The sequence below is a fragment of the Limulus polyphemus genome, unplaced genomic scaffold (assembly GCF_000517525.1).
Source record: "Limulus polyphemus unplaced genomic scaffold, Limulus_polyphemus-2.1.2 Scaffold42, whole genome shotgun sequence".
NCBI lineage: Eukaryota > Metazoa > Arthropoda > Merostomata > Xiphosura > Limulidae > Limulus > Limulus polyphemus.
This window is the reverse complement of record NW_013665652.1, coordinates 1,300,308-1,325,749: the sequence shown is the minus strand read 5'-3', so window position 1 is coordinate 1,325,749 and position 25,442 is coordinate 1,300,308. Positions and strand designations below refer to the sequence as shown.

Here is a 25,442-nt window from a genome sequence, read left to right as displayed (position 1 = left end):
TCACTAGTAAATGCTGGCCAATCGCTGATTCACATTTTTAACATATTTTTACAGGTTTTTGTTTTACATATTCTAGCTGATTAGTGTTTGTATGTTGTGTTTGGTAATAAATTGGGCTGCTAATCTCCAATATGTTTGACTTTTTTTTTTGTATTTCGTTCTTAAGTGTGCTCTTCTATTTAATGAGCTTTTGTTTTTCACCAAATGTGTTGCAGATGGAATATAATGCTATAAATAAGTGACCGAATAACACCATCATTTAGAAAAACTATTTCCATTAAAGGTTTCTTATTTAATAGATAATAAAGGTGGTCATTATGTTTCAAATGGACTAAAGCATAGAAATTAGAATGACTCTAAACATATATTTGCTCTATAGATTACATATCTATGAATGATGAGAATTAGAGTGATATAAGTTACTAAAGTATACCTAGATAATTTAAGGATGAATACAATTAAGATTTTTTTTTACCAACGCTGACGCCATCGTCCCAGAACAGGTCCCCAACTGCTTGCCCGTCTTTAAGGTAAACGAGGAGAGACATTGGGTTCTTGCGACTAAAACATAGTTCGAAATAAGATAAAAGCTGAAGCATTAACAAATTGGTGTCCAAAAAGAAATATTTAAAAAAAATAATCACAATTCAAAATTGGGTCGAAAACAAGACATAGTTTCATAAAATATATTAACGAAACCTAACTTCCATATGTGGAACAGGGGCAAGTTTATGGATTTAGAACGCTAAATTCCGGAGTTGGATTCCAACAGTAGACACAACAGATAGCCCATTGAAATCTTACGAATATAAAACATGGTCCCATGAATTTCTCAGTATATCTTATACTTGCATATATTTTGCACTGGCAGTCATACTTTTAAAACAAAATCCCGTCTCCCAGGTGTTATAAAAGAATTATTATTGCTATTATACGGTGTATTCAATTGACTTGTGTATTGTACATAAAACAAAATAAAAATTATACACTATTCTTACGATATTTCAATACATAAATGAAACAAATAAACTTAAGAAGATCATCACAGACATTGATCTTTTCAAAACTGTTTAACTTTTCCGTAAGTGATATTGCGATATCCAACAATAAGCTTTAAATCTCAAAAGAATAATCCTGAATTTTTTATTTATTTTACAAAATTAAATCTTACCTTTCAGCAGTGTTGAGGCCCGGATCTTGAGCAGGTAGAATGAAGCCACCTCGAATGTGTATCGGAGGGTCTTCTAGATCTGTTATTTGAATTTCCTTGCCGACTTCGGTTTCTTTTTGTCCCTACATATCATACGAATTAATAAACACGCACATACATTTATATATATATACACACATAAATGTATATATATATATTGTTCTACTAACAAAATATAATAGGTACGCCAGGTGCAGCAACAAACGCTCGACTTAGCACTTGCAACGTGAGCACCTAGACACCACGGTCAGCAATCTGTATTTTGTCTCTCACAAATTTTACAACACATACTAATCCTAGCGCTAGCGGCATAAAGTAATGAATTCCATCTGCGTCTACTTAGCTGTGTAAGTTACTTACTTCTTTTTAGTTGTAAATACATGTTTTTTGTTTGTTTTTTTCTTGAAAGCATGCAACATCAGTGGTGAGTAGATAAGAACGTCGATAAATAAATAATGATAATAATAAACTCTTCCGCCTCTTCATCCGGTTACTGTCGTTCTCAGAGTTTATTTCGCAAAGCACAACGCAGAAGGAGCGTCATCCGGCATTACCTGTTGCTACGGGTTCGTTCTCGTGTGTTGTCATTTTGAAACGGGTTCGTTCTCGTGTGTTGTCATTTTGAAAAATAAAGCACTTTCTAATCCCAATTAATCTACTTAATATGTAACATTAGCAATATATTATTTCCCTTTAAAGGTCGCCCCCCAGTGACACAGCGGTATGTCTGCGGACTTACAAAGCTAGAAACCAGGTTTCGATACCCGTGGTGGGCAGAGCACAGATAGCCCTTGTGTAGCTTTGTGCATAATTAAAAACAAACAAAAACAAACAAACAAACCTTTAAAGGTCTAGTTAGATAATAATGATTGCAGTATAATTGTATTAGGTTTCCTAGCACAAAAACGTGAAATCCATAACAAATTGTATAAGCAAAAATGACAAAATTCTGCTTTAGTTCAAACAGTGGGCAATATCTCATAAAAACAAAATTACTCACATTGGATAATTTCGTTCGAGTCCTGTGAAACTGAATTTAGGTGTAGTTTGGTTCTTACTTCACCCAAGAATCATCACTAAGTTATACTGAATGAAATGTGATGTGGTGAATTGCTGGTTAAGGTCAATGTTAATTAAGTTTTACAGCATAAGAATAAAATGATGTAAGTGAGTAACAGTCAGATGCTTTAATTTGCCGTGCTTATGAGTTATAACCTACTGTTTGGGCTAAAGCATAATTTTGGTTTTTTTTTACGCTCAAGAGTTTTTGGATGGATATGAGTATGCACATCAGACAAAAATATAGTCGAGTATCAGTGTAAATGTGTAAGTAAAGCTTTTTAAAGTCGAAAGTGATTCAATGCATTAAAATAATATTATATGAAAGTACTCAACAGTAGGCTTTAAGTTTATGCTTGATTCATTTGGAATTGTGTATATAACATTAGAGCTAATAAATCGCATTTATAAAAACCATATTGAAACTTGGGAGACATTATCTCAATCGGGTCATGATGCATAAAATATATATTTATTTATAACCACGTTGTTACTTGAAAATATTTAGCTGTCCATGAGACAAAGAATATGAAGGATGTACACGCTTTATCCTTTTGACAATGTAATCAAATTGGAGATACAGATAAATAATAAAACAAAAACAATAAGGCGTATTCTTTATTGAATTCTTTCTTTGACAATAGCATTACAATGCTACAGCGACCCTCTTCCTAAGATATATATATATATTAATCATACTAATTCTTAATTCTGTTGCATTTCTTGCGAATTCATATAAATATTTACCTTACATGTGCACTGATAATTGTGGTGGACGCATTGAATGTCTGTAATGTGAGACTGATTTAGCAAGCATGCAAATAAAACATTTAAACCTGATTTCATAATTCTGCATGACTTGTAATTTCTTTTTATCAGAAGATTTGCTAAGGAACATAAACACAGAAAAAAACGTCTACAATGCCAAGAAACAGAGGGCAAAATATTGTGTCATTTAAGCAAAAATTAAGTTTGAAAGAAACATTTTTTTCGAAGTTTTAAAATGTGAATACATTGGAGAATTACAATATTCGTAGGAGTTTTTATGGTTTCATATAATGGTTGATATTGTGCTACAAAATACTTACGGTTTTGTAATTGTACCACACGTCGTTGGGTAAATAGGCTTTAACTACGGTTTGGCCCTAAACAAATATGAAGAAGGAATAAGACAACAAGTTCAATGAATAGTTTGCAAGAAAATTCGTTATTTTTTTTACATTCACGTCTAGTTGCGATTATTTTTCATTCACTAGGAAGTCAAGTAAATACGATAAACCGTACAACAATTTAAAATGGCATTTCTTAAATGTCCATATTTCAACAATGTATCTCAAATTTTGTACAAATATGTCATTTATAAGAGCTATTAAGTTATACTAGTTGACATCATAGTATACTTTCTTATAAGTCTTTTTTTTTTTGGAAACCAGTCATAGTGTTAATTAAGAAGCTTAACAAATTACTTATTATACATTTTACTGTTATAAATTTGATGTTTAGGACTAGGATCTAACCTCTTCCAGAACAGGTGATATGAGTACAGCAGGACCCCAAAGGAATTGTCGATCAATTCCAAAAGTATTTTTGTCAGTGGGAAATCTGAAATACACAATAATGAAGGAAATTTGTTAAGTAAGGCATATGGATAATTATAATATAAGCTACTTAAAAATACACTGAATCCTAAAATAGGATTAATATCTTTTATAATTGATCAAATTATTATAAACATTTCAATGTAATTTTAAAAGACTGTGTACTCATTTTTAACATAACGTGTATAGTTTGATTTTTAAGAAATATATTTCATAGAACAGTATGTTAATACTTTTTTATTGGAATGTGTTTAACTTGTTATAATTGTTGTCTATAGGTGTTGACACGCACACTGACAAGTTACTAAAGAAGGCTTAAAGACGTGAATTTGCATAAAATGTCTACTTTAACGGAAAAAAACTGTAAACTTAATCTTTACTTCTTAAAAAGAGGACAAAGTTACACAATACACCAAAGAAGAAACAGTTTAACAAATAACGTTTCGAATAATCGCCCTTCTTCAAACCTACACATCAACTGTTAGAATATTTGAACTTTTCAAGTGTTAGGCTGAGCAGCACGGTTAAAACGTTCCAATGTTCTAATACACGAAATTGAGATCTGACGAAAGGTGATTGGGTTACTCGAAACGTTACCAGTTAAATTGTTTCTTCTTTGGTGTATTGTGTAACTTCATCTTTCATCTCTTGTAATCCAGTTTGTCACCATTGCGATTTTATTTAGTGATTTTTTAATGGTTAAAGTATTCCAACGATTAGATTCAATACTGTTATTTCACTGAGCGTGTTTTAATTTATATAGAAACAGACTGCAGATATATATATATATATATATGTATAATTTAATTTTTGCACTTGCGTCTCGTATAAAGTATCGTTCTAAGTAGCGAGTCTGATTTTTTAAAATACCCACGAATAAACAGATAGGCCTAACTATCAAACTTATGTAGTTGCTTGTGTATATAGCTATCAAAGACAGAAGTTTAAATAATAGATAAATGAAAGAGCTTTATATAATACATATTTCAAATTTAAGACAAGCTCTATTGCATTACGCATTTGAAACATAAAGTATTGTGGAAATTTTAACGCCAATAATCTAATCAGAGAATACCAGTAATAATTTAAAAAGCATTATTACTTTAAGTTTTCCCTCAGTCTATATAATTTATCATACACTTTTTTTTCTTTTAAAGAAACACACGGAATTCAGTTTCACACCATTTACCATGCAGGTGGAGTGAATAAAGAAAGAAACGAGAAACCCTAAAGCACATCACGTAAAAGTACATTAATAACATCAAAGTGCGCACATCTACTTCCGGTTTTGAAAAGTATAGATCTACTAGAAAGAAAGAAACGAGAAGTCTTAAAACACATTACGTAAAAGGACAGTGATAAAATCAAGATGTGCACGTCTACTTCATGATTGAAGAGCATCGATCCTACCAGAAACAAAGAAACGAGGTATCTCGAACACACCATGTGAAAATACACAAAATGTTTTTTAACTCTTTGAATTCATTCTGTTAAGTCGTTTTCCAAAGAAGATTAAAATGTATTATTTTTCTTGTTCTTAACTCCATTTTCCTTGCATCAGATTTTTTAAGCGTTCTTTTGTTTCAATGTCTTTTTTGCATCTTCAATTTAAAAATTAATGTTTTTTTTTGTATTTTTATCTCTTAATTCAATATGAATTTTAGTACATGTACCTTTTTTCATCATTTTATCTACTTGTGAAATAAAACATGTACATTAGACTAAGGCTTATACGTTATGTTTTAATAAGTATTCATATTCTAATGAAATACTATGTAACTTACTCGTGAAAAACTGGCCTCACCACAGTGGAGCCTAATAACGAAGAAAAGTAGAACAGAGTATAAATGTACGGAAGAAGGCGATATCGTATCTCCAGTGCGCGCCGGGCAGGTATAGCTACTTCGTCCCCAAATGCACCAGGATCTTGTTCCTAAGGGTAAAGAGACACGTTTTGATCAACAAGGGAAAACTAAAACTAAAAACCATTCTTGGTGTAGATACAACCGCTTTCCAAATTTGCCAATTCATCATAGATGTGTCACTTGATAACTAAGAATGTACGTTAGTTACTGGGATCATGGAAGATCTCCATCAGTCAAAATTGGTTGAAAAGCTTTCTATAGTGAAACTGCACAAAAGAAAGTAACTTTCAAAACAGTTCTCATTAGCATAAACAGATGACATTCAAGTATAGGCTGTATTCAATTTATAACCATTCAAACGATATTGAAAAATGACAGCTTAATATTTGATGAAACATTAGTTAAGGATAATTTTAATATTTTTTTAATGGAAAGTTTTAAACATATTATCACAAAGAATGCATTTTGTGTACGAACATCATACCTAATAGGTTATTTGAAATATAGGTTTCTGATTATGTGGGAGTTAAACAATTATCAGTAAAATCTCACACGCAATTCCTTAAAAACAATTCGGAAAGAAGAGTCCTGTAACAGTTCCAAAACAACAACAAAACAAAACAAAGAACAACTAGTAAAATCAGATAACCAACAATTAAAATTGTTAGAGCAAATGTTAGTTTTCTTCTAGAAAACTTTTGTACTCTTTAATCACAGTAGATTTTAACACTGCTCGTTAATTGGGTAAGACCATATTTGCCAGAAAAAAATGACCCATTGCGGAAATAGGTTTTTTCCAATACACTTTTTGGTTGTTTTCCTCACGTCTCTAACTCAGCTTAGCAAAAACTGATAATCTAAAACATTCACAGCCACAAAGAAAGCATGCTAAGCATTTTGAACAATTAGACCTTTTTACATTTGCAAGATAAAGGTTCCATTTTGAACTAGAACTGGAGTTTTTTCGAAAGCCATTGAAGCAGTCTTTAGCATTTTGATCCATCGATTTGGAGCTACCACTGGTCCACGGAGGCTAAACATAAGCTAAGTCCTCGTCTATTGCTCAAAAAAAAGTAAATCCCTAAGTATTAAAAGATACAACAAACGGTAGAAGAAAACGGCCACCACCAAATTACAATAGAATATTGTGAATATGAATGATGAAGTTGTACATGATGAAGATTATGATACGGATTTTATTGATAATGACATTTTGGCTTTAACAGAAGATAGTGATGATGACAAAGAAAGTGAGTACACCATGAAATAACGCAAAAATATATGTGACATCAGAGATGATGTTGGAATATATGGTTCTTTGACGAGAAATCTACAAAGTAGAAAAACGTGAAAGTGAATCCGTTACTTCTATTGATAAAGCAATTCGAATAATTATCTTCAGCCTTCCAATACTAAAGAAAATATGCTCTATTATTTTACTCAATTATGTAGGCCAATTATTACTTAATATAGGAAAATAAACTGTAACGATAGCAGAGAAACCAAAGAAATTATAATCAGTAGCATGTTAAAGAAAAATATAATTGAAATAAAATTAAAACTTCCACTGGATTCTATCCAGGGTTTTATTAGCTCCATTGTGTGCTCCGCTACAAAATGACCATATTTTCCGTTTGTGTAAAACCGATATCAAAATCCAGTAGACTACATGATGTTTTAGCTTGATACAGTATCTTGTAGACGTATTCCGAATAAAGCTGTTTACAATTGCAGTAATAGTTATCTTATATCCATGATATATAGCTAATATTCGATGATACATCGATATATATGTAGTCATATCTTCATCTATATTTAATATATTGCTCTATGAAATCTTTATTATTAGCATTTTCATTTAGAATAGTTTCCGCAATCGCATTCCAAGATAGATTTTTGGTAATCCTACCCATAGTACAAAATTTAAAAGGTTAATTCATTGATTTAATTTCGGGATTCAATCCCCACTGCGAATGCAGCGAAAATAGACTAATGTGTAGCCTTGTGCTAAAAACAGACTAATTAAATCGCTGAGCAAATGTTCACTGTAGTTTGAAGTTAATAAGGTAAAGGCAATTTCACATTTTCCCTTTTGTTTCACATCTATTGTTGACCATTTTTCCATTTTCACACATTCTTTTTTCATCTTGAAAACCAACAATGAACAAGAATCATATAACCAATAAAATACGTTGCATTTTTGTTTTAATTGACTTACATCACAGTATTTTGATTGATTTAAAACATACTGCACTTACTATTAGCGCAAAGCTATAGAATCCATCTAATCTATTTTAAATGTCTGCGGGTGAGCGAATTGTAAGTTTACGGTCTTACAACGTTAAAAATCCAGGGTTCCATGCTCTGCTGTGAACAGAGCGCAGATAGACCAAGTATAGCTTTGTTATATGAAAGAACATTGTTGTTTTTCTATAATTCTTGTATTTTTGTAGGTTAAGAGTATGATTCACATATTTTACTCAAAAGCATAGTGGTAAGTTGCTAATGTGAAACATTTTTCCAAATTTGAAAATATCATTTTTTTTTCATATTCTAGACTCATCATTATGAAAAATAATATTTGCTCATTTTGAAGTATTTAAAAAATGGCGTTTTTTTTTACAATTTCTGTGTGCATTAATACCGACTAATAATTTGTCATATATATATATATATTTAGGTTTTAAATAAATTATTATGTGTTACAATTGTCCAACTACTTTGAAATCAATCATTAAACATAAAACTATTGTTATATGCCCTTTTAACTGTCATGTTCTAGTTCTGGTTGTAGTTTGATGCAAAACATATTTTCAATTGTTTTGGTTTATCATAAAGAACGTTTTTTTAAAGAATGACTGGGGGTAATAAAAGCAATGTCTTAAGTGTGTCCAGCATGTATATACGATACAAAGATATGATTAAAAAGAACGATAGGAGCTGTTGGAATCTGACCCGCATGCTCTTATAGAATTGGGTCTAATTAAATAACTTGGAATAAAGCTATATTCAAGGAAAGATAATACACCAGATCTTGTTCATAACTTCATTGGTTTTGTATTTTCAAATGATAAAATAATTAAGAAAACTGCTACCAGAACAAGTTCATTTAAGAATATCATGAAAAATGTATTTATTGTTGTAATCTCTCAGTATTACAGTAAAGAAAAAAGATATCGTAACAGAACTTACTGGATTGTTTAATCCGTTGTGATTTCTAGAAAACGGATAGAATGCCCCCAGCTGCTGCCATCGCTTACACATTTCTGGTGAGGGAACATCAAAGAATCCACAAATGTCTGCTCCCACCTATCACAGAATTAATCATAAGGTAAATCAACAACTTGCTGTTATAAAAACTTGCCACGAAATATCATATAATGTATCGACTTATTTCTGCGAAAAATAATACTTATATAAGTAAACATAGTGATTCTGGTAAAAAAAAGAAGAAACTTCAGAGTCCACGAAACAGGTCCTGTTATGTAAGTTACATAAATATTAATACAAAAGGTTTGATGGTAAAGAATAATAGGAACAATTAAACACATTCAGGCTTGTTTTTGTCATGTCATTATATGGTCGACACAGTTAAAGATCCGTTGCAATTGTAAGTTGCTCATAACTATAATTTTACTGAGTGTTCTAGGAATTATATTAGCTTTTAAAGTATGGTAATGCCTTTCTTAAGTCATCTGTCGTGTTATGTATTACAATTTTAAATAACCTAAAACTGAGTTAAATTGTAATTTAAATTTAGTAGCTAATTAAATGCCAATATATATCTCCAACTTATGATATTTGCCAACAAGATTTATACACACAGTTTTCATTTTTAATACAAATATATATTTTAATACACAGACAGTAATACAATTTATAATAACAGTTATTACAATTAGTTATTACAAACAATGATTTATATACAAAAGCTTTACAAACTTACAAGCAATATAAAGTCTTCTTTCTAATCTGGAACCTCCTTGATGTCTTATAGAGGGTTCACGATGAGCGAGTAAATTTCGAGTGATGTAGGTACAATTCACTTAATAGGGAGCTAGCTAGCTCTCTGAAATTCCCTGATCACACGCCGATTTTTCCTACCGCTGACGTTAGGTAATGTTTTCGTAAAAGTACTAATGTCCGATGTAAATCCACTGAATTTGAATGGTTTGTAATTTTCGTAAGTTATAAACGTTTCTGGTCAATATCTCTGAAGTTTCCGATTAATAAGCATTAATCACAGTTATAGCTTACGAAGTTTATAGTACACCAATTACAGCAACCCAATAATAGATACTGTTTTTTGGCGCGTCGCGTTGGATATAGTTATAGGCGTGTGGAGAGTTTCTCGAAATTTCAGTTTTACGTAACAATACTTGCTAACACTAGCGTTTATGTAAACACATATATTGTTGATTCTTACACTCGAGAATCTTTTACAACTTTAGAGAATAGGCGGGAGTTTCGCAATACGTATTTAACAGTATAAGTTATGTACATTCCTAAATATAAACTTAATTTAAACAAACATCGATATTAAAATAAATATATAATAATAAATCCGTCACAGTCGTGAAAGTAAAAAAAAGGGAAAATACACTGTCAATGTAGAAGCTTCTCCGAAATAAGTCATATGGGTAAAGACCTGTAAGTATGGTGACGATAACCATGGGTATTTGTAGCAATTTCGTGAACACATTCTATCTTTCATTCTATATTTTACTTAATTTTCGTCGAAAGGTTTTTGAAAGACTAAACTTATTTTCCACATTAAAAAAATGTAATATATTTTTTTACAATCAGTGGTTTAAAAGATATAAAATGTTCAAACTACACATGCTATGTTGGCAAATAGAAGAAAATACGACAATAAAAACAAAGTAAATGCTTAAATTTTTAGTTTCAGTAAAAATGGTAATAGTTAATTGACAGAAAAGCTCAGTTAATTTCTACTTAGTTTGAAGTTTTTTGACAGGATGGTTGTTTTGTTATTGAACTGAAAAAATAATTAATTTTATTTAGGTTATATTAGAGTCTGTCAACTTTAATTCATAAAGTATCAGAGATGAACAGTTTATAAAACTTACGTATGGTATTCCAAACAGATTGAATTCCAGCATTCCTAACAAATATCGAAAGTACAGTAAATAGTCGCACAATAACTTCATTCTTATGACAAAATCAATTAAACGAAAATTTAAATGAATAATTACACAGGCCTGCGATGGTTTTATTGTCTTGAAATGTTTACATTTTCTATAGTAATTCCTGTGCACTGAATCCAAAAATGATATCCATTTTTCTCCATCACGTACAGATTTTTCACAAAACGTCATATGTTCTTTTACATAAGTGTATCATTTTCATTGAAATCGAGTCACATTTCGTTATGCTTAAAATGTTGACAACCACTGGCTATAGATTTCTCTGGACCAATCGCAACGTGAGAGTCTTATCGATCGCTATAACCCACGTGAAACACACTACTAGTATATAAACGGTTAACAGAACACACGACGTGTCATTTCTGGATAGTATTTGTTTGTGCGTGCACTTTGACATTGTTTTTTTATTTTCAATATTATTTATTCGTCGCTATGACAACAAGAATTTGTGTAAATGACCCAAAGATATTCTGTTATATTTGTGGTAATTTTTTTGTAAATTTGATCTAAATAAGAGTTATTTTCTTCCCGATCTGTAAAAAATCCTTACGTGAAAGAAAAAAAAAATATTATTTTCGAAATCTGAGTAGCTGAATTATGGAAAATCCGTTATTAAAACTAAAATAACTTTTATAAAGTTTAAATTCGCAGGGCTGTTTATTAGCGAAGCTTGTAGTAAAAACACAAAACAACAACTAGAAAACCTTTATGTCGAATTTTGTTTTTAACAGTTGATTATAAATTATGATTTCTAACTTAATTATAGTGTTAGTATTTACTTATTTTTCATAAAACTACCTGGTGGCTAATGTAGCTAAAAACCGGGTTTCAGTGGCCGCAGTGGACACAGCACAGATAGCCTGTTATGTAGCTTTGTGCTTAATAACAAACAAATTCCTTATAATAATTCGTTATGAAAGTTATTTTGAATGCAGTGTTTCCACACAATCAAAACTGGATAGTAATAGTTTCATTTAAGTCTTTGTTTTTGCTTTTGTTTGTTTGTTTGTTTGAAGTTAAGCACAAAGCTACATAATGGGCTACCTGTGCTCTGCCCACCACGGGTATCGAAACCCGGTTTCTAGCGTTGCAAGTCTGCAGACGTTACCGCTGTTCCACTGGGGGGCCTTTGTTTTTGAACTGATTATTTAAAACTTTCTTTAATTGGTAAGATAGTTCGGTTTATGTACAGCATATTATTTATTTATTTGATTTAACTCAAAACTACATAATGGGCAACCTCAGGAAATCGAACCCTAAATTATAGTGTTGTAAGTCAGAAATTTACAGCTGAACCATTAGGAGACATCAACAAAATACACATGCATATATTAAAAACTACAGTGAGAATAATTGAAAGAACTACATTGTTCGTGGGCTTATAAAAAATCAAATATTTAATCAAATAGTTTTTCTACTCTTTTAGTACTAATGAACCACCTGTCCTCTTCCCGCCATGGAGATAAGTCCTCGAACTTTAGTGTTATAAGCGACCAACCTTAAATTTCAACTATATGTGACAAATGATGATTCATCATAAGTGACTAGAAGTTCAGTATGAGTGGATGTAAACAACACTAATTCATTTCATGCCAGGTACTACCTTTAATACGACAATCATAGGCATAAATATTATGTTAAAATTGAATGAGCTCATCTATATTAATAAAAGAGTAACGTGTGTACGTGAGTGAGAAGCTTTTAAATTCTTATTAAACTATGCAAAAATTAAATTAGGAGTAGGGAAATATGGACGACGTAACGATATGCACAAGGGAGGGATAGGTGTAGGTATTAATATGCATTGCAAAGGAAAAGGTAATTTGGGGAAAATCTGTCATTTTTTAGAGCCACAGCTCCGACAGCAGTATTTATGTGTTAAGGCTAAATCTGGTGTCTCTTAGTAGATAAATCTATGTTTTTTTCTGTTTTTTTTTCATGTTTGATCACTCCATTTGGCTCAAAGTGTTTTTTGTACTATAGGTGTTTGGCGGGTATCTCGTGTTGTGGAATAGGTTTAATTTACCTTAGGCTTAACTTCGCAGTCACTAAGAAGCACCGTTCGGCCATCAGATTCGTTCAGAACTCAACTTACCTAACCTCGTAAGTGAGTAGTCTGGGCAAGTCACTTATTTTTTTGTTACTTTAAATATACAGCACTACCTTTACATTTCATAAACTTTGTGCATTGAAATGCAAAATACAACAACCAACAAAAGTTTTCGTACGCGATACGCGAGTTTTCCCATTAGTTATAGAAGAAAGTAATATACAGATTTTACAAAACGGGCTGAAATATAATATTAAAATGAAAAATATTTAGTCTGTATTTATATTTTATAATTCAAGTCTGTTTGTTTCTTTATAGTTAAGCATAAAGCTCCACTGAGCTATCTGTACTGTGCCAAACACGGGTATCGAAACCCGGATTCTAGCACTTACCACTGTGCCAATGGGGGAGAGGGGTGCATTAGAGTGTTTATTAGAGAGCGAAGTCACATTTGGCTTTCTGCGTGTCTATCGCAGGGAATCAACCCCGGATTTTAGAGTGGTAAGATAGTAGATTTACCGCCCAATGGAGAACATAATTCAACTCATAATTGGCAATGTAAGCTGATAACTTTATAAAAAAATCTCACTCATATATGTAAATATCACCACAGAATCAAAGAATTAAATAAGCTGTAAGACTTCCAATAAATTAGAATAAACTTGCGTTTTAAATGCGTGAAATCTATCATATATTTATTTTGCAACTAGTCTGTTGATGTTATGCAAAAAAAAAAAAGAAAGAAGAAGAGAAAACTACTATGGTACTTTTGCGTTTTCGCGCAAACCTGTACAAGAGTTATCTAGGTTAGTCGTCCCTAATTTTAAATTGATAGACTAAAGGGAAGGCAAGAACATCCGTCGCTAACTCTTCGGCTACTATAAACGAAAAGTGTGATTTAACCGTCACTTATAATACACTCACAGCCTCAAAGTGCAGAGCGCGATGTTGGATTTTATGAAATGAAACTTTATATATATATTAGCCAGTGACAGGTGATATCTAACACTGCATAAAACCTTTTGTATAAAGTAATACAGGTTTCAGTAATTTACCCAAGACAGCAGTTTTAACTTATTTCAAGTAGCTACGAACGTTGTAAGGGATTTCCTTTCGGTAATTTATGTTTTATAAATGTTAATCGGATTAACTATAATCTGTGTGAGATAATAAGATTGATTAGAAAATAGGTGGTGAAGTTGGTGGGGTTAAGCCAGATTGTAATCCATGTTAGAAAATAGTGACGAAATGTCCTAAATTAATATAATACATCCAATCATGTAAGTCTATGCAAAGCTTTGATATCTAGGGTTTTAAAAACAATAGACATAGTTATTTATGTCTGCATGAACTTAACCACTTTAGCTCCACAGCAGGAAAGGCTGTTGAACATAAAGACAATGTTTTACACCACACACCCTTCCATCATGAATGAAGGGACTTAATGGCCTACACCCTTTTGTGGAAAACAATGTATCGCGAAACAAAGTAACTAATAATATTAAGGAAGCACACGGATTAATAAAAAAAATAGGTATTTCGCAAAATAAGAAAGATGGTCCTCCATTCTTTACTGGTGAACTGGGAAGAACATCAAAACATATATATTCGAATACCTTTACATCTCGTAAATCAGTGATAAGTATAATAGAAAATAGACTTTCTTAATCAAAATTTATATCAAATATTGATGCAAAGCAAAATATTAACATAAAGATTACAAAATGTTTCCTGATCTTCTCTCTCTTTTTCTGCTTAAATATATTTTGGATTTTTGACGCCTTTAACATCACCTTATAAGCCTTGGTACTGAAATGTGGAATTTTCCTGTTCCTGAAAATATTGTTTTGGCTGTTTTAGCGAAAAGCAACATAGAGGGCTTATCTGCAGTCTTTTTGCTGCGGGGAATCAGACCCCGGATTTTAGCATTATAAGTCAGTAAACCTACCGTAGACCCACCAGGGGAATTGAAAATGCTATATAAAGAATGTTCTACTTGGAATTACGTTTTAAGGGTACTTTTATTATACATGTATGTTTATGTATTTTGTGAATACGATTTTCGCCTGATTTTGAGTAGAATTCTTGTGATTTTGATCGGCCACTAACTACAAATAGGGATGTTTTTTATCATCTATCTCAAGCTTAAAATAGTGCAATTATCACAGATAAACTAATAACGTACTTTCGGAGCGTGACCATATAGTTGTGAATCTCAGGGTCTACACTTTTCGGCTGTGAGCGAGTTCTAAGGGTATCGGTTGTATCCCACTTTTTGATTAGAGTGCTCCATGAGTTGGCAGTGGATACTGTTTACTCGCTTCTTTCTCTCTTGTCTGTCAGTTTAAAATTGGCGGCGGCTGGGGGAGATAGCGCTTGTGTAGCTTTGCACGAATATCCGCAACAACAGCAACAAAACAAGATTACTTCTGCGTTTTCTAAAAATTTGGCAACTTGTGTTAGAAGTAACTGCTATGACTCAACTATAATGCATTTATTCATGAAGCGTCAAAACACCTCTGTTGTTATAATCAGCAAAAGATAAATATAGTATTACAACCAAAAGTGTTTGTGACTTTATTAGCTAAAGGGCATAATACAAAAATACCACCAGTGCCCGTGTCATGCAAAATTAAAAACTTTAACATGTGATCGTGCGAGTCAGGGTATCAGTAATATTATTTCACAAGAAGTTTTATTTATTTAACATTATAAATCCTTATCTAGTGTTACGAAGTTAGGTGTAAGGAACATTGGATGGAGGTTGAGAAAGTGGAGAAAGCGACTGACCTTTGATCAGTTCCTAAGGAATTACAGCACTATGAATCATTTAGAAAAGGTTAAAGGGAGCAACGACCTTTCTTCATCAGCGGAAGAACTCCCTATGATTCAGATTAAAACAGCTGGACAAGTTTAGGAAGAAAGAGACTTGTTTGTAGTGGGTTTGCTTAAGATATATAAAAGAAAAGACCGGGAAATGTGTGAGAGAGAAACCGAATAAACAGCGAAAAAAGCGAAAGAATAAAGAAATTCTACCAGTAAGAAAGCATAGTTCTAAATCTATGTGTTGTTGATTATAACGGTAAAAAGCAATCTGTTATATGTATTTATATGAATCAATTACAACCTTAATCAAGTTAAAGGGAAAGCAAAGTAAAAATATAGCGTTATCGTAACAAAGTGGTGTCAAGACAATCAATAGTATCTGATAAGTTGGATCTCTTAGTAAGAGGAAAGTAGAAACAGTAAGTTTCCAAGTTTTCATACATTATTCATACAGTAAGTTTTCATACATTTTTCATACAGTAAGTTTTCTTACATTTAAGTTAACGTTGGCCCGGGATGGCCAGGTGGTTATGGCGCTCGACTCACAATCTGAGGGTTGCGGGTTTGAATCCCCGTCCTACCAAACATGCTCACCCTTTCAGCCGTGGGAGCGTTATAATGTGACGGTCAATCCCACTATTCGTTGGTAAAAGAGTAGCCCAAGAGTTGACGGTGGGTAGTGATGACTAGTTGCCTTCCCTCTAGTCTTACACTGCTAAATTAGAGACGGCTAGCGCAGATAGCCCTCGTGCAGCTTTGAGCGAAATTTAAAACAAACAAATAAGTTAACAAACAAACAAACAAATAAATTAACGTCTTACGCATTACGTAACAAACAATGATTTAAACTATTTGCTAAACCTTACCTATTATAGAGCGATGAAGATCAACCCAGCGACTGAAGTTGTCTCCCAGCCAATGACCAGCCCATTGTCCGAAAGATGGGTAAGTGTTGCGGGTAATTACAATACTTCGTTGTCCTGTTGCTCTGTGGGCGGCCCTTGTTGAGAAATAACATTACGATATAAATTTTTGTGTGTGAAGGCTCTTATTTGAAACATCTATATCAAATAATGTTTATTGTTCAAAATATATTTGGTAAATAAGAATAGGCTTCAAAATACGTAATCGTTAAAACAATGTATATGAACAGATAAATTATTTAAATAACTATTTTACTACGGGAACCCAGTTTTCTATTTCAGCCTGAATGGGAAAGTTGTTAACACATTGAAATAAAAACTAAGGAAGCTTTGATTGTTTGTTTTGAATTTCGCGCAAAGCTACACGAGGGCTATCTGCGCTAGCCATCCCTAATTTATCAGTGTAAGACTAGAGGGAAGGCAGCTAGTCATCACCACCCACCGCCAACTTTGGGCTACTTTTTTACCAACGAATAGTGGGATTGACAGTCACACTATAACACCCCCACGGCTGAAAGGGGACGGGGATTCGAACCTGCAACCCGCAGATTGCGAGTCGAGCTCCCTAACCACCTGGCCATGCCGGGCCATTAAGGAAACAATAATACGTTTTATTAATATTTGCAAGAAATGTGACAATCTATTACATCAGTCGTTTACCAACGCCATAGGTAGGTCCACATCCTATTTACGTATGGTGAAACATGATACCTTCTCCTTCTCAAGGTGTGCTGTCTTAATAGTTTTGATAGTATAGTGTGTGTATTCAATAATTTGTCTAAATGCCACTTACAATATATATATATATATATATCAAATCAAATACTTTTTACAATTTCAAAGCGTTTTGAAACATATTTGTGATATTAAGAAATGGTAGAGTATTAGTGATATCCTATAAATTAATGTTTCATATTTCTGTTACGTTTAGCTGACATAAATCAAAAATGAGCTTATTACGAGTTATTTATACGTATAGAATGTAACAACTTACTATTTTGCCTGTAGAATTTTGCCAGAAGATACGCCATAGAACAAAATTATAGTTAAATATAAAGATAGTTTATTTAATTGTATGGCAACACAATACCAAAAGTGCCAACATCAGACTCAGAAAAATAAGGAAGACCTTTTCTTTTCGAAATTGATCATTTCGCTTAATAACAAGCAACCATGCTATACATACGAGAATATAATATACTAAACTATCTTTGTTCCATGATTAAACATATTCAACACACGAGCTCAGTTCTCAAAACTTTGGTTTACAATTGTATTAATGACATATTTTAATTTTAAAAATATCTTGTGACTATTTTTTTTTACTTCATTTGTATGTCGTTTCTGATATCTTTCTTTATTTGGTTCTAGTCTGTTTCCAGTAGGAAAGAAAATTAATTTTTGTGCTATTCAAAAGCCATTCACTGGGTAGCGGATGAACTGAAGCCATCTTTTATAATTAATTTTCTTGTATTAGAACTTATAATTAGTTTAAATTTAAATTTTACTTACTCCAATGTTGCTATCACCTGACCCCAAGCATATATGCTGTGAACGTCATAATGCCGATACATATCATTGTTACCTTGTGTCCCTGCCAGGCACACAGTCTTGTCAGACAATCGAACATCTTTACCGTAAGCGTAGGCAGCATCTGGTGTAAAAGAAAATTATGTACAAATTAATAAGGAGCACGTTTACCTTGTTTCTATTAGTTTAAAAGTAAAAGAGCATGATAATTTTTGTGACATTTTCCATTTTAGAATCATATTGATTTAGCTCAGTTGAAAAGATACTACTACTGTATATTTAAATACCAAATTAATGTCAAGTACAACAACTTAGAGAGCAGTTTGCCAATTTTGGAAGAACTAATCAAAAATGGATTCAAGAGGCGTATATACAAGTTACTTTTTATGTAAATAGGTAAACCTATTTTGTATTTCACTTTATATTTTCATTTTGCCGTGATATTTATACTTTCCTGCTTCTGTAGGGATACGTTCAAAAAATAATACCTTAAATCATGCTCATAATAACAGACCTTTCTTCTGACCCCCCCCCTCCTTCTCCAGTATCTCAGCAGTAAGTATGAGGGATTATGACGTTAAAATTCAGGTTTTGTTACCCGTAGTAGGCACAGCACAAATGGCCCATTGTGTAACATTGTTTAATTAAAGGAAATGTGATTATTTCAGTTCAGTCATTTTACTTTTTATTTTGGTACAAATGCTTTCATATAACCATAAATGTATCTAAATCCTGAAATAAACGGATATCTTATAAACATGTACCAAAGTTCAATGATATGAATATTGTACATAATATTAGACATTCTCATATCTTATATATTCGGTATATCTACATGAATAGTAAGAAGTTAATAACCGAAGTAAATTATTAATTTTCATGTATATTTTTTCGTAACGTATATTATTTAGATACAAACTCGTGGCCAAGGGATCATAATTTTAAGTTTTATAAGGTCGAGCCCTAAAAACGACGTACCTTTATCTAAAATATTCATTAAATCGAGAGGTAGGAAGAACAGCTAATTTAAACACACACATACACACAAAATAAAAAACATTTTGATATTTTGGACAGAGCGCAAAGATACACAATTACTACTTGCGCTCTGTCCAATACGGAAGAGAAAAATATTTATTGTTCTGTAAATAAATTAATAAAAATTCATTCTTAGATAGTCATGTTTCTACGCGATAGATGGCAGTGGAGCAGTACCTAATGACGAGGAACGTTGTTAGAAGAGAGAGGTTCATTACGACTTGATTTTTTAGTAAACAGTTCAATTTGCATTGTAGAGATAGTACCTTCTTTTGGCGACACTTGTACATTATTGTCTGTGATTTTTTTTCCCTCGCCAAAACGTGAATTTCAGTGAAGAAACGATTACGTAGATGACTAATGTATTCTTCGATTGGCTACTTTCGCTACAGCAGACTAGTTTCTCTGTATTCATAGCTCGTCACTCAGTGCCGTTTGGAAGAGCGAAGCAAGTAAATAAAATAGGCTTCGTATAGGGGTGAAATGTAAGCAGTTTGTTTGGTTTTGAGGTGCACTCATTTACTAATTACTAATAGCCTAAAATACTTTAGTTGTTTGGATAACATGTGAAATACCGTCACAATTAATTATTCATTATTAATGTATGACAGTATATTACATGTTATCCAAATACCTAAAGTATATAAGTTTATTAGCAGTGAGTAAACGACTATAGATTGAAATCAAATATTTGTACATTTAAGATCGAATCTACGCTCAGTAGCAAAAATATTAGAATGATTGTACTATCGAAACTAATATAGGTGTCGATTTTTGTGTGTGTGTATTGAACATCAAGATTTTACTCCTTTTTTATCAAAGTTTTTGTGTGGGTATAAAAAACATCACTTGTTTAAAAATAGTTTCAGTTTTTATTTTAATATCTTCGAGAAACTAAAGGAGGACATCTGTTGTCAAAGATGTATATTGAATAATGGACATTCAATAAAAAAACTACAAAAGACTCAAATAAATCAACAACCAGAATATAGGAAAAAAACAACAATTAAAATTTACCGAAAATGTTTAAAAGGTTTCGATAAACGAGTATCTTATATTTTTTGTTTCTAATTAAGCACAAACTGCACAATGGGCTATCCGTGCTCAGCCCACCATGGGTATCGAAATCCGGTTTCTGGCGTTGTAATTTCGCAAATATACCGCTGTGCCACTAGGGGGCGAATATTTTAGAAGGTCTGAGTTAATGTATATAAATATTTTCAAAATAATTTATTAAAATTCACAGTTGAAAAAGAAAGCAAAATGCATCAAATCTTACAAGTCTTGTACGGCGGATCATCATATTTATTTATGGGACAGTGAAGGCTCCAACAAACTCCAGGGTTCTCTTTGTCATGGCAATACCACGGAATGTCATGGTTGGTTCCGAAGTTAGCAGGTTCATTCATATCCTAAGAAAGAGTTAGCAAAATACACTGACGATGCAAAAGAAAACACGTTGGACAAAAAATACATAAAACACAATTCAATAACAAATCACACACACACACAAAAAAAAACGCTAACCACTTTTTGAAAGACAAATCTTTCCAATTCACTTTTGAATAAGGAAAATCTAGTTCCATATAGTGCTCGAGTTTTGGTTTAGGACGCATTGCTTTAAATGTACTTGAGATACTAAGACTCAGTAAAACATTTATGTTTTATCATTCTTTTTGATATATTTCAGATGTCAGATTATGAATATTTTATATACAGACAGATAGATGAATATACATAGAGAGAGGTAGAGAGCGATTATAAAATCTTTACACGCCCCTTCTGGAGATTACTGAATAAGAATTGAAAAATGTGTAAAATGTTTCTCGATGGAAGGTTTTAAACAATCATTTATAAGCGACAATTTCTAAATCTGTTATGTAAGAAACTTAGATATTAATTTTCTCCACTCTTAATCATTTGAACCATTTTCACCATTACCAGGTAACACCATATATTAATATAAAACTTAAATCAAAAACTTCTACTATCCCTGGAACAAATAGGTTATAAGAAACGCAACTCACTATCCAAATTCCATCGAACTTCAATCCATTGTTGTAGTATTTTACAATTTGTTCTACCCACCACTCTTGAGTTTCTTTCTTGAAAAAATCGGGAAACGCTACTGGACCAGGAGGCCAAACCTACAAAAATGTGAAGGCAAAACACACAATTCATTTGTTATTTCTAAATGTTTTAATGTTTGAAATCAGCAGTTTTTCAAGCTTAAGTACCCCACAACATACTATTAAAACAAAAAGTACTTTAGGCTTGTTGATATATACTTGGTTTTTCATCGTTAATGAGCACGGATGCTTTCAAAATAAAGTTTGTAGCTTATAGATTTGTTCATGTATTGATGTATAAATGTATATAACTATACGCATGTGTATAAGCAATATCAAACATTTGTTGAAGCATCAGTTACACGTAAGAGAAATCGCAAACATACACACAAAAAACAAAAACCGAAAAAAACGAATCATAATAAAAGTAAAAAGAACAGTTACTTTTCCAAACATTATGCCAGTACTTGTATCTACATTTGGTGGATAATCTCGGTCTTCTTCGGGAATGTCTTCTGGCCAGGTTATGTATACTTTTCGAGAAAGACCCTCAAAATAAGGTTCGTACGAAGAATCGTTAGCTACTAGAGCTGGATCCTGTTAGATAGTGAAAGATTGTTGAAGAATCATATCAACAATTATTAATATACTTTACGTCTATCTCACAATCAATTATTTATTTTCATTTGAGTTTTATAGAATAATTATAAATGTGCATAGTAGAATTATAATTACGTAATTGTTCAATGTTTTCACAATTTACGTGTTAAAACTCTTTAATATTTCGTGTCAATCTCTTAGTGTTATTAAACCTAATGAGTTTGAAACTAACCGTTATGATCATCTTGTAATGGTAGGTATTAATAACTTATTGTAAAGTGAAAATTTCATGTAATTTCTCTTATCCTCTCACTAATAAAGGATACATTGCCAAACATGATATTCTGTGTTTAGCCTCAATCAACGAACGTAAAAACCAGTAAAACGTTTCTCATCACCGATAATTTATTATTTAATTACGGCTAATTTTCTGTCCACACAACGTATAGCGTCTAGGTTCAAAAACTATTGGTTTATGTGTTGATGTTAGTTTTTAATTTGCAAACCATCGTCAAGATTCGTTGATTTATAATTTAAATCCAAAAGAAAACAAAACAGATAATTTGAATTGATTGGTAGTGAAACATATAGCACGTTTTTACAAATTACAGTTACTCGAATTTAGAATTGATCTGTATCAAAAATAGGCATAATGTATGATATCTTAAAACCTAGTCAGAAATGTAAGGTTAAAAATTCCAATTGAAAAATATTAAAGGTAAGAGCAACTCACAAGAATAATAATAAAATGCATTCCTTTTTCTTTTTCCCTTTCCATATATTTATCTAGGTCAGGAAAGTTATCCTCATCCCACGTGAAGTCTTTTTCGTTGTTCATGTGATCGATATCTGCATGTTGTACATCCTTCAAAATAATAGATGTTAGATTAATTATTAAATAGTTGTAAATAGCATTTATAGTACTTCCCATTGTGCGTCTATATAATGTGAAGAACTAAATAGTGACCAATGATAATTTTTCTTTACTTCATCCATCCAGTGTATAGGTTTTTCTCATAGTGACTATAAAGCATGTTCACATCAACTGTATGTTTGAGCATGTTTTAGTTAGTTTAACAATTTTCTTTTAACACAAAATACAACAATATGTACGAAATAGATATAACAATTGCATGAAATAAATGCGTTCTACGAACTCTAAAAAGACAGAGAATTCAACGCTAATTCTTTACAACAGATCAGCAATAATATCGTAGCCATTTATTTATATTAGATCAAATACCGTAGCTTTAATAAGTTACGCAATATACAACAAAATAATAAACTAGCTTCAAATAATGTGCTTCATAAACTATTTGAATAACTTTGGAAAATTCAGCTTTATAGATTTTAGTGTAAAATCAGTAACAACCTACCAGAGGAATGTTATTATTTTTGGTCCTTTCAACTGCTGCCATCATTGAGCCAATATTGTTGTAACCATACCTTGAGATCTGAAATCCTAAGGCCCAATAAGGTGGCATCACGGGACGCCCAATTAACTGCAAATAAAAAATGCAACGAATCGGTTGTTAGAATGAGAAAAAAAAGGCAAAAAATACTCCCAAAACAAAAGTAATTTAACACCTATAAAAGTGATTCAGTGATTTAGATATATATTATACAAACTTTATAGATTATTTATAACACGTTAATTATTTGGACGTCCAATAAAACAAATTCTGAGGTTCTCCAATAATAGTAAACTTATCTCTGCTGTTTTCCTTCTAGGACATTCATGACAAATAAAAATATAAAAAAATCATTTCAAATTCGCAGTAGCCATGGTTTTACTTACTTATTTTATTATATTCTGGTTCTGTGTGATGCACATGTGAGGTGATATTTATTATATGTATACTCGAATATACAAATTTAGCGAAAAAAATCAAGCAACTCTAAAACTAAAAATAAAATTGGTTTAATATGATTCAATGAAATTAGTTTTTGAATAATCTCTTTGCTAAGAAGCGTATACTAATAGATTTTTAAATCATTTAAATGATCAACATCGTATTTCCCATACACACGCACTCTCGCTCTCACGCACATACACATTGCTTTAATCTTACGCCAGGCTATTCTGTTTATTCTTCCTTTGGGAACATTGTTTGTTTTTTGTTTGTTTTTGAATTTTGCGCAAAGCTACACGACGGATATCTGCGCTAGCCGTCCCTAATTTAGCAGTGTAAGACTAGAGGGAAGGCAGCTAGTCATCACGACCCACCGCCAATTCTTGGACTACTCTTTTACCAACGAATAGTGGGATTGACCGTCACATTATAACGTACCCACGGCTGAACGGGCGAGCATGTTTGGTGTGACGGGGACCTTTGGGAACATTAGAGCTGCATATAGAGTAATTCAAAATTTTTTTAAGGCTTTCCATTGAAACCGTAGGTCATACTGTTATGTGTGACTGGAAGGTGAATTTTTTTGTTCAGTTCTGACGGCAATCTTAACCTTTGAGTTGCATTGCAATATGTGTATATTATTAAACAAGCACATAAGAAATAAAGAACAGTTTCATTGGCATTTAAAATATAAGCACAAAGATGTATTTTCGAATTCTAAATTAACATATAACTGGCATTTATTTGAGTCACTAGAATTCTATATTTGTTTAAGCTCAAACTGCAAAAATAGGCTATCTGTATTGTGTCCATCGCAAAAATAGAACCCCAGTTACTAACGAAAAGTGTATATGGTCATAAAATATCTGAATTTCTCAGTTTTGGAACGAAAAGAAATATACATTCAATGACATTTTGTGTTACTAATATAGAAATAAAAATATATATTTTAACTTTTCACAACTCCTCATAACAACTTGCCAAAATTTCCATTACATAATGAACAAAGTAGGCAAAAGATAAGTATAAGTTTTACGTTACTTTAGTTAAATATTTGGCTTTGCTCATGCATAATTGTTTTTTTTAAGTTACCTAATGTACAATGTAAAACAAAAAACTATATTTTGAGTTGCTTGAATTTATAAGTTTTATAAACTAGTTTATAAGAAATATTACTTTTCAATTTTACTGTTGTTAGTTTATTTAGCGCAAAGCTACACCTTGGGCTATCTGCACTTTGCCCACTGTGAAATCGTACTTTGGACACTAGTGTTGTAAGTCCGAAAAGTTATCGCTGCCATTCTTGTAATTTCACCATAGACAAACAGACAGACAGACACACATATATGTAGGTGGGACTCGATGAACCTTAGATTTTAAATCTCCGATTTAATATTTGTACTTTAAAATATTCGCAGGTACAAAACTTAGAGGTAAAATGAATCATTTTTTAACATGTATTCTATTTTAGACTTGAATTAGTTAAATTTTAAATTTATGAACTGATAGAAAATCTATTACATTATCCTCCACCGTGAACGTTTCCATAAGAGTTAAAATTCAATAGAAAAGTAAAAGTTATGTTGATGTTGTACACTTTCTTTCCACAGCATAATTTTTTATTTAATTTTTAGATACTTATTTAAGATGACG

The 25,442-nt window shown here is 31.9% G+C and overlaps 1 protein-coding gene across 2 annotated transcripts in view; it reads right to left on the bottom strand.

The window, feature by feature from the left end:
• Positions 1-408: 408 nt before the first annotated feature.
• Positions 409-25,442, bottom strand: part of LOC106462043 (sucrase-isomaltase, intestinal-like) — a 37,189-nt gene continuing 12,155 nt past the window's right edge. For both annotated transcript variants that reach the window (XM_022389316.1, XM_022389321.1), the window contains exons 8-21: positions 23,313-23,438; positions 22,670-22,801; positions 21,781-21,933; positions 21,295-21,414; positions 20,547-20,679; positions 18,212-18,353; positions 16,643-16,776; positions 10,823-10,857; positions 8,925-9,041; positions 5,652-5,800; positions 3,787-3,871; positions 3,358-3,414; positions 1,172-1,293; positions 409-561 (exon numbers count right to left, since the gene is read on the bottom strand). In XM_022389316.1, coding sequence (XP_022245024.1) covers positions 459-561; positions 1,172-1,293; positions 3,358-3,414; positions 3,787-3,871; positions 5,652-5,800; positions 8,925-9,041; positions 10,823-10,857; positions 16,643-16,776; positions 18,212-18,353; positions 20,547-20,679; positions 21,295-21,414; positions 21,781-21,933; positions 22,670-22,801; positions 23,313-23,438 — 1,608 coding nt within the window. In that variant the 3' untranslated portion in view covers positions 409-458. The remainder of the gene's footprint in view (positions 562-1,171; positions 1,294-3,357; positions 3,415-3,786; positions 3,872-5,651; positions 5,801-8,924; positions 9,042-10,822; positions 10,858-16,642; positions 16,777-18,211; positions 18,354-20,546; positions 20,680-21,294; positions 21,415-21,780; positions 21,934-22,669; positions 22,802-23,312; positions 23,439-25,442) is intronic.